The 9,643-nt window shown below is 37.8% G+C and overlaps 2 protein-coding genes across 6 annotated transcripts in view; both read left to right on the top strand.

The window, feature by feature from the left end:
- Positions 1-6: 6 nt before the first annotated feature.
- Positions 7-3,597, top strand: LOC112904050 (histone-lysine N-methyltransferase 2C-like). Its single transcript, XM_025973221.1, has 7 exons — positions 7-174; positions 262-596; positions 661-943; positions 1,227-1,384; positions 1,448-1,683; positions 1,756-2,122; positions 2,653-3,597. Exons 1-7 carry the CDS (start codon positions 63-65, stop codon positions 3,595-3,597), a joined length of 2,436 nt encoding a protein of 811 aa, XP_025829006.1. The 5' UTR covers positions 7-62.
- Positions 3,598-3,923: 326 nt separating this feature from the next.
- LOC108739104 (histone-lysine N-methyltransferase 2C) overlaps positions 3,924-9,643 on the top strand; it is a 39,679-nt gene continuing 33,959 nt past the window's right edge. For all 5 annotated transcript variants that reach the window (XM_025973207.1, XM_025973204.1, XM_025973205.1 and 2 more), the window contains exons 1-15: positions 3,924-4,111; positions 4,509-4,800; positions 4,860-5,151; positions 5,209-5,582; positions 5,665-5,886; positions 5,952-6,062; positions 6,128-6,294; positions 6,355-6,545; positions 6,606-6,748; positions 6,972-7,353; positions 7,416-7,588; positions 7,765-8,451; positions 8,520-8,711; positions 8,799-9,133; positions 9,198-9,480. In XM_025973207.1, coding sequence (XP_025828992.1) covers positions 4,521-4,800; positions 4,860-5,151; positions 5,209-5,582; positions 5,665-5,886; positions 5,952-6,062; positions 6,128-6,294; positions 6,355-6,545; positions 6,606-6,748; positions 6,972-7,353; positions 7,416-7,588; positions 7,765-8,451; positions 8,520-8,711; positions 8,799-9,133; positions 9,198-9,480 — 3,832 coding nt within the window. In that variant the 5' untranslated portion in view covers positions 3,924-4,111; positions 4,509-4,520. The remainder of the gene's footprint in view (positions 4,112-4,508; positions 4,801-4,859; positions 5,152-5,208; positions 5,583-5,664; positions 5,887-5,951; positions 6,063-6,127; positions 6,295-6,354; positions 6,546-6,605; positions 6,749-6,971; positions 7,354-7,415; positions 7,589-7,764; positions 8,452-8,519; positions 8,712-8,798; positions 9,134-9,197; positions 9,481-9,643) is intronic.

The following is a 9,643-nucleotide window of genomic DNA, read 5'->3' as shown; positions in this document are numbered from 1 at the left end:
GTGCAAAATTAGAATTGGTAGAAATTAAAGAAGAACAACTTCAGGATATATACAAAGAGGGAATGATATGGACTAAAGAGGACGGCCCTCCACCTGACGGGTTTACTCTGTATACCATGGAAAGTGGCGTTACAGTTTTACGACGTAAACGACAAAGAAATTTACAAAAGTTGGGTAAGTTTTCTGATATTGAATACAAATGTGCATGTTAAATTTTCTTATATAAATAATTCTTCATTCTTCTTTGCTTTCTTGTTACAGGAATAGGTGGTTTTTTGGTACGGATGAGAGGTATTAGGGGTGGTATGGACACCGACGATGTGGACATGTTACCAGGTCAGACGACTCCTACTTCGACCGAACCTCCAACTCAATCATCCCTCGCAGAGACCTCGTCGGATAAGCCGAGACGTAAACCGGTCCGTCGAAAGCCCAAAAATAAGTTGGTTGAAAGTTTTCCACCCTATCTTCAAGAAGCCTTTTTTGGGCGTGATCTTTTGGACACTAACAAAGAATTAGACAGTTCGAGCGGAAGCGAGGAGGAAAATTCTAAATACGAGAAAGAAAAAGACTCCAAAACTATACAATTATCTCAGGTAAATAGCTAACATCTTTCATATTTTAATATTGTGTTTTCCTAACTTATTTTTATATTTGCAGGACGAAATAAAAGCCGTGGCTGCTGTAACAGCAAAGCAAGAGAAGTTTGAAAATTCTAAAGAGCCCCTGAAGCTGTTCTCAGGGAGTATGACAGGAGACAAGACAGACAATGAAAACGACTCGGTTTGTGTGTCCAGAGAGGAGGACGAGAGCGATTCAGAAGCCCTTAAGGATGTGCTTAATTTGCCAGGAGACCTTTTAGACGCTGATCTTGTAAATACTATCATGAATGAAGATGATGAGGAGCTTAGTAAAAATGCAGATAATCTTGAAAAGTTAGCTGGTAAGTTAAACTTAACAGCAATTAAATTTGAAGAAATTCTAATCTTTTTATTTTAGTATTTTAATATATAAAACAAACTAAGTTGGGTTTCACACATGTATAATTGTTCACACAAAAATAATTGTTTCGATCTCTCGATTAATAACAATACCAGGTTAAAAAAATGTGCTAATTGCTATTTAATTATTATATTTGTGAATCCCAACTTAGCATGCTTTATATACGTATTAAAATATTACAATGTTTCAAAATCTGTCAATTTTATTAAAAATATGTATTTTAGATTCTAATTTAACAGAGGAACCTGACATATCAGATTCTCTTTCTAATTCTAACAATTCAAAAGATACCAAAGACGACATAACAGAAATACTTGGATCTCACTTTAATATCGAGTCAATTCCCAATATTAACAGTAAAGATGTGGAAGACATATTTAAGGTATCTCTATTATTATTATTATATTAATAATTTGTCATTAAATATGTATGAAATCTGTTCTAGGGTGTTTTAACTGATGAATCACAAGAATCTGAGGAAAGTAATATGGTATTTCCAAAGTCTAATACAGTCACCAATAGCACATACAGCAGTAGTAACAGCAATAACAATCAGCCTGTTCTTCCTCAGGTCGTATCTGCCTCTATGAGACCTACAACATTAACTAACGCTAACCAAAACAGTCTCAACTCACCTATAAGCTTCCCACCGCAATCCCCTTATCATTCTGAATACAGCAAGTAAGTTACAGTCGCTGTTATTTTAAAAATAAATTGTTCTTATATTGACTTTATCATTGTGATTTTTTATAGTAGTCCCCAGTTTAGTCCAGCGTTTTCTGAGCCTCCAAGTCCCTGGGTGTCAATAAATGACAGCGGGACTGGAGGCGTGGCAACCACCGAAGTCGAAACAACTAACGCTGTGGTGCCTTCTACTTATAATCAGCGTTCCTCAGAGAAAATGAAAGCTGATGAAGGTTTAGGATCCGGTGCCACCATATCGGCCGTTCTCTATGCCAACATGAACCATCCGGAATGGAAAACCGAATATCCTACATGGAATGATCGATACAAGCAGATTATAAAAAAGTGGAGGACGTTGAGTACCGAACAGAAAGCTCCCTACTTGCAACAAGCCCGCGATAATAGGTCCGCGTTAAGAATGAAAAAACAACAACAGGTGAGCAAACTTGAAAAAAGTTATTACGTACGATAGGGGAATCCCTGATTGAAACATATATTTTCATAGAAGTGCCTTCAGATTAAGAATTATGAAGTACAACTGATTGATTGTGTGAATATTTAAGTGTTTGGCTTTTTGTTTTCAAATCGTTTGTTTTTTTTTTTATAATTGGGGGTTTAACGTTAAAGGGCAACGAATGTCACTAACCCAACTACAGTCTTATCGGCATACAGGATATTTCACATATACATTTTGTCTCTGACATTTGAATTCAACCGTAAAGAAACTATAAACTGGACCGTACTTAAAATTTGGACTATTTTTATATTGGTATTCTACTCCAGAGGTATCCTGTATGTACTATGTGTCTTGTTTAATTTATGTGCGCGTATGTGTACGTGTTATTCATTTATTTTTAAGCGTGTGATTGTTTGCTTTTATTTCGTAAAAAACGGTACATTTGTGTCGTTAACTTATCCTGTTTTTTCCTAAATATATGCTTATTTTTCGACCCCATGACGATTTAGATGAGCAAGGAAGGCGTTGTAGCTAGCACGACGTCGTCCTCAGCAGCAGTGACTGCGGCTGCGATCTCAAAGACGTCAGCCGTCCCCTTGCAGACCCAAGGAACCCTATTGTCCGCTGCCATTTCAGAGGTGTGCACCCCAACAACTACAACAACACCAACTACTACTACAACCATCACCCCCGTAATGCTACCATTACTAACCAATATTTCGAATGCCAGTAGCTCTGGGACGGTCGCATCCCTTTCCTGTTCCTCCTCATCATCGTCCTCGAGTTCGTCGTCCTTGTCGTCGTCATCGTCGAACTCGTCGCCCCCAATTCCTCCCCGGCCCTTGTCGTTGCCTACGCCGACTCCTGCATCTCCCACCACGCACCAACAGTTCACCGTACACAACAAGCACGTGTTGGGAGGGCGCGATCACACGGGTCCTGCTCCCAACGTGACCGTGAACCCCCACTACCAGGAGCACGGCTCCCTCAATCGACCAATCATAATCCATCCCTCCGCTGCCGATCAGCAAATACGTGTGCTGACCCCTAGTGAGATTATGCGCACCCTCCCGTCCCTCGGTCAGGAAACGTATGAAACCGTATCATTGGTGAGAATACGTGCTGCTCAAACTCGATGTGAATGGTTTTTTCGAAATTTTTTTTCTTCGTTACTTTTGCGTAAAAAGTTAGAATTTCGTTTTTTATTTTCTTGGTGTCGTTTGTGCCTACGGTCTCCTTTAAATAGTTCATTGTATAATCGAGTTAATGATGGAAATTTATTTTTATTAATTTTTAGTAATGGAGATTGTTGGTACAAATTAATTTTAATTTTGCAGTTTAATTTTCATTTTTTTTTTTTAAGTAACTGCGATTGCCGAGATTTAATTTTGAGTAATGAGCATGATATCGTGTGCGTGTATTCGTTGTTATTATCATATTTCAATTTANCGTAATGTTTTATATCTTTTTGTTACGGTAATGTATAAAAAACCTTTTTTTTGGAAAAAAGTAAAGTTAACACTCTTTCATAGAATTTTTAATACACATCAATTGTTTCGCTATCACAATAGCTTCATTAGGTGAGTTGAAATGTTTATTCTTCTACAAAATGAAATAAAAAAGAAGCGGAGATTAAAACAAGTCTTTTTATTTTATACAATTTTGGCGCGTATTTATATTTTTGAAATTATGTTTTAAGATGTTGGCATTTCTGCAAATTTAGTGATTTTGTTTGTCAGTTCAGTTTTGGTTCTTTTTCTGACAGTCAGTCACAGTCAGTGTTGATCAGCAATGGCTGACAAAACGCATTAATGTATGTAATTATAGGATGGCCCTTAATTATTGTTGTTAGTTGATGTTGAGAAATGTATAAAGTTCGTTTAAAAAAATTTTTTACATTATGTAAACAATTCGTGATCGTTGCAATTGTTTAATGCTGTTTAATATTACATCGTTCTTTTACTTTAGGTGAGTAGTATTCAAAATTTGACGCTTTCGTTATGTATACAACAGTGTTTAGGTATGACATGGCGCTTGGGGTATTTTTCACAATTTCTTATTATTAAACTTCTGTTGGATTGTAAATGCATTTAGAGTTCAGTTTTCTTCATACTTTCATATTTAATTGAATTTGTCCTTATCAAAAAAAATATTGTGTAACTACTAACCTTTTTCATAACCAAGGTAAAGTTGTGCATAGTTGGTCTTTATAATCTGTATTTAAGCACTAATTGTAGGTAAGTAATAGTTTAGGATATCTTTGTGATATGTAATTATTTAGAAAAGTGATATTGGTTTTTGTCAACAAGTATTATAACCTGCCTGGGTTGAATTGGTTGTGTTAGTTGTGCTGTTTACATTTTAGAACAACTAAAAGATGGACGAAGTTGGTGGTTCAAATAACATTGATCCTGATGAGTTAATGGATATTGAAGAGGGTGATGCTTCTGATTTGGATGAAGATGAGGAAGAACTGATAGATGAACCTGTTGAAGCAACACCGTCTTCATTTCACTTACCATCATCTGCTCCTGCTTCTGCAGCTACATTAACAACCTGCTCTCCACATAATAATGAAGATCCAACACCACCCTTTGCCTTTACTGGTAAACCTTTGAGCATTAAAAGAGGTAGAGGAAGGCCTCGTAGAGAAGGAGGTAAGTAAAAATTATATTTGCATCTGAAAGAGTGGTTTATATGTTAAAATAAATTTTAGGGAAACCTTTGGTTAGCCGAAGAAGTAGTAATTTAGGAGTGAAATTAAAAAAATGGAAAACTATGGGATTTTCTCGAGGTGTCTTAAGGAGAGTCAAGAGTTTAGATAGGCCTGATTTTGATTTTACTTTAGCAACATCACCTGCAGATGAGAGCTATTTAGATCCCGAGACTGGGAGTTTTGTTACCCCTGAAAAAGATAAATTTCAGTTTACTGATGATTTGACCTTTTATTCTGATAGAACCAACAAATTTCAGTTTACAGAAGAGTCTCCTTATGCCCCTGAGCAATGGTACTTATTCAGAATAATAAATTTCTTTTCTCTTCTGTTTACTGTTTCTTTTTTTAGGCCTGGTAAGGTTTGCTCTTTATGTAATTTGGGGGAGAGGAGTCAGCTAGGTCAGGGTGAGTTATTGCGCCTATCTTGCCCTGAAGGTTTTATCCCCCAAAAGGCAGCGCCGGAAGTTACGGACTCGCAGCCTCTTTATAGAACTCCAGAGCGGGAGAGTGGAGACAAAAGTCCTCGGGGTGGCCCTGTTACATGTCGTAGACAGAAGGGTTTCAACAAGAGCAGACACCCCTCTCTTACAAATGAGTATGTGGATGAGCTATCGATCATTGGACATGTGGAGGAACCTGAAGTGTCTTCGATATTTGAACCGTCCGGCTATTTTTTCGTGCATAGAAGTTGTGCTGCGTGGTCCGCAGATGTCATAGTACATGGTACATATAATTTTTTTGAACGTTCTAAATTTTAAAGATGTAATATATAATATATTATGCGTATTATAATTTATTGTTGCAGAAAGTACAGCTTTAGCAAATGTAAGTCCTGTGGTCCTTCGTGCTTTATCTGTAAAGTGTTCATATTGTAACCGATTTGGGGGGAGTTTAAGGTGCAAATATGAAGAATGTACCAAAGCCTTTCATTATCCCTGTGCCACTGCTTCAGGTGCCTTTCAAGAACTTAAAAGTTTGACAACTTACTGCTCTTCACATTTAGGACAGGTCACACTATTTTGTGAACGTAAGAGTATTCTATATTAATTAGGTAAATAACAAAGTTATTAAAAGATTAATTTTTTTTTTCAGTTTCTTTTTGTTACACTTGTAAAGAATTGGGTGACATCAGCAATTTAATGTTCTGTTCTTTGTGTGGCGATCATTACCATGGAACTTGTGTGGGGCTGGCACAGTTGCCAGGTAAGTTAAAAGATTTCAAGAACTCATTAAATAGTTATTTGGTTGATTGCGTTTTCTATTTTCAGGTGCTAGAGCAGGCTGGCAGTGTCGAAGATGCAAAATCTGTCAAGTTTGTCGCATGGTAGGTGACGAATCGAAGCTTATGGCCTGCGAACAGTGCGACAAAGTTTACCATTCCATGTGTCAAAGACCGGTGGTCACCTCTATACCGAAATACGGGTGGAAATGCAAGGTAAAATTATTTTGATTTAACGAGTTTGTAAAAAGTTTGTTAACAATTTTTGTCTTTCAGTGTTGTAGAGTATGTGGAGACTGTGGTTCACGAACTCCGGGTGCCGGACTGTCGTCCCGCTGGCATGCCCACTACACCGTTTGCGATTCGTGTTACCAACAACGTAATAAGGGCTTCTCCTGTCCCCTTTGCCATCGCGCATACAGGGCACATGCGTATAGGGAAATGGTACAATGTGCTGTTTGTAGGAAGTAAGTCTTGTGAAAAGTACTGCTGTTTTGTTAGAAGATCGCTAATAAAAATTTGGTCAGGTTCGTTCATGGTAGTTGTGACCCCGATGCTGATCCTATGCTGTACCAACAGAGAAAAGAAGCCAATCCCGATTTCGATTACATATGTCTTAATTGCAAGAACATTACGCAACAGGGAAGACAACTTATGATTAAAAGAAATAGTGAGTATATACTTTAACAAGACTATTTTGTTGTAATATTATATATAAAAAAAATTATAAGTGCTGTCAGTACAGGGCAAATTAGTATTACATAAATGAAAGTTAGTATCAGCAGTTTCTTATGCTGAAATGTACGATGTGTTGCATACCTATTTACAAACAATTCCTTTAATGGCAGGGGGAAGAACTAGTTGAAATAAACTTTTTTTAATTTTTTTTTCAGGTATCGATGAGAGTCCTGTAGAGTCCCTTTCTGCATCTCAAGACTCTTTGTATGAAGAGCCATCTCCGTACGATTTCGATCCTGAAAAATTAGCTTTGGAAGATAGGGGTACTGGATTGGGTAAAGGTAAACCTTACAGTGCAAGCAAAATAGCGAAGAAAAGGTTAGGCTTGGGAACTGCGGCGCCTGGACGTCCTAAAGGAACAGGGAAGATCTTACCTGGCAAAGTAGGTTTCATGAAAAAACAACGCTTGAACGATTTTGGACGAAAAAGGGGGCCTAAGTCGAAAATGAGAGGCGTCTTTGGTGTGCCAGGCGTGGGATTGCAACGCCCTACAGGAGACGGTAGTAAGACCGATGAAGAACCAGGTGTAGAAAACAGGTAAATGTTACCTACAGGTATATAAAGCCTTATTTTTATCTATCTAATTTTTTTTAATACAGATTAGTGCTGTGTTCAGCAAAAGACAAGTTCGTGCTGACGCAAGACATATGTGTGATGTGCGGGGCATTAGGCATTGATCAGGAAGGGTGTTTAATTGCTTGTATCCAATGTGGACAATGCTATCATCCTTATTGTGTTAATGTCAAAGTTACAAAGGTTGTGTTACAAAAAGGTAAAAACTTATACATTTTTCAAACGATTATTTATTTAAATATAACAAAACTTGTTTTTGTTACAAGCTTAATATAATAATCCAATGTTAAATGATATAAATATAGCTTTTTGTTGGCTATTTCTTTATAAGGGAATCATAAGATAATTTTTACGTTTCTTAATTTAAAATTGAAGGTTGGCGCTGTTTGGACTGTACGGTATGTGAGGGGTGTGGCCAGCGTAACGACGAAGCTCGTTTGATTTTGTGCGATGAGTGTGATATTTCTTATCACATCTACTGCATGGACCCGCCTCTTGACTTCGTGCCCCATGGCAATTGGAAGTGTAAGTGGTGCGCTGTGTGTCAGACGTGTGGGGCCACAGATCCGGGTTTCAATTGTACTTGGATGAACAGTTACACTGAATGTGGGCGGTGTGCGTCGTATAACACCTGCCCAAGCTGCGCCGAATCATATTCAGAAGGCGATTTAATAATACAATGTCAACAGTGTCAACGATGGTTGCATGCAATTTGTGATTCGATTAAAACAGAAGCTGAGGCAGAAAAATGCACCGAAGAGGGGTACAGTTGTGTGCTGTGTAGGCCTAAGGATGTGCCGCCGCCCCATTTGCAGCCTCAGCAACAGCAGCAGCCTATTCCTAAGCCGCCCACGCCGACGAAGAGCCCGGAGGTGAAGTCCAACCAAAATTATTATGTCGATGGAGTCTATTTGAGTGAGGCAGGTCACAGTTTGATAAAAGCTATGAGTTTGGAACAACATTTCACGAGGAAGAAAAGAAAAAAGGTGCTGCCTATGCAGGACAAGGAGGCGGGGATTATGGCCACTATTGAGTCTGTTGTGGCTGGCACAAATAGTATAGGTAGGATATTAGAAATTGGATATTAGATTTGATATTTTGACTTAAATACTCGTTTGTTTATATTACAGAAAATAGTTTGGAAGATAGTGCAAAATTAGAATTGGTAGAAATTAAAGAAGAACAACTTCAGGATATATACAAAGAGGGAATGATATGGACTAAAGAGGACGGCCCTCCACCTGACGGGTTTACTCTGTATACCATGGAAAGTGGCGTTACAGTTTTACGACGTAAACGACAAAGAAATTTACAAAAGTTGGGTAAGTTTTCTGATATTGAATACAAATGTGCATGTTAAATTTTCTTATATAAATAATTCTTCATTCTTCTTTGCTTTCTTGTTACAGGAATAGGTGGTTTTTTGGTACGGATGAGAGGTATTAGGGGTGGTATGGACACCGACGATGTGGACATGTTACCAGGTCAGACGACTCCTACTTCGACCGAACCTCCAACTCAATCATCCCTCGCAGAGACCTCGTCGGATAAGCCGAGACGTAAACCGGTCCGTCGAAAGCCCAAAAATAAGTTGGTTGAAAGTTTTCCACCCTATCTTCAAGAAGCCTTTTTTGGGCGTGATCTTTTGGACACTAACAAAGAATTAGACAGTTCGAGCGGAAGCGAGGAGGAAAATTCTAAATACGAGAAAGAAAAAGACTCCAAAACTATACAATTATCTCAGGTAAATAGCTAACATCTTTCATATTTTAATATTGTGTTTTCCTAACTTATTTTTATATTTGCAGGACGAAATAAAAGCCGTGGCTGCTGTAACAGCAAAGCAAGAGAAGTTTGAAAATTCTAAAGAGCCCCTGAAGCTGTTCTCAGGGAGTATGACAGGAGACAAGACAGACAATGAAAACGACTCGGTTTGTGTGTCCAGAGAGGAGGACGAGAGCGATTCAGAAGCCCTTAAGGATGTGCTTAATTTGCCAGGAGACCTTTTAGACGCTGATCTTGTAAATACTATCATGAATGAAGATGATGAGGAGCTTAGTAAAAATGCAGATAATCTTGAAAAGTTAGCTGGTAAGTTAAACTTAACAGCAATTAAATTTGAAGAAATTCTAATCTTTTTATTTTAGTATTTTAATATATAAAACAAACTAAGTTGGGTTTCACACATGTATAATTGTTCACACAAAAATAATTGTTTCGATCTCTCGATTAATAACAATACCAGGTTAAAAAA

The sequence above is a fragment of the Agrilus planipennis genome, unplaced genomic scaffold (genome assembly GCF_000699045.2).
Source record: "Agrilus planipennis isolate EAB-ADULT unplaced genomic scaffold, Apla_2.0 scaffold163, whole genome shotgun sequence".
Classification (NCBI taxonomy): Eukaryota; Metazoa; Arthropoda; class Insecta; order Coleoptera; family Buprestidae; genus Agrilus; species Agrilus planipennis.
Note: the sequence above shows the minus strand (reverse complement) of the source record. Positions and strands in the feature narration are given on the sequence as shown.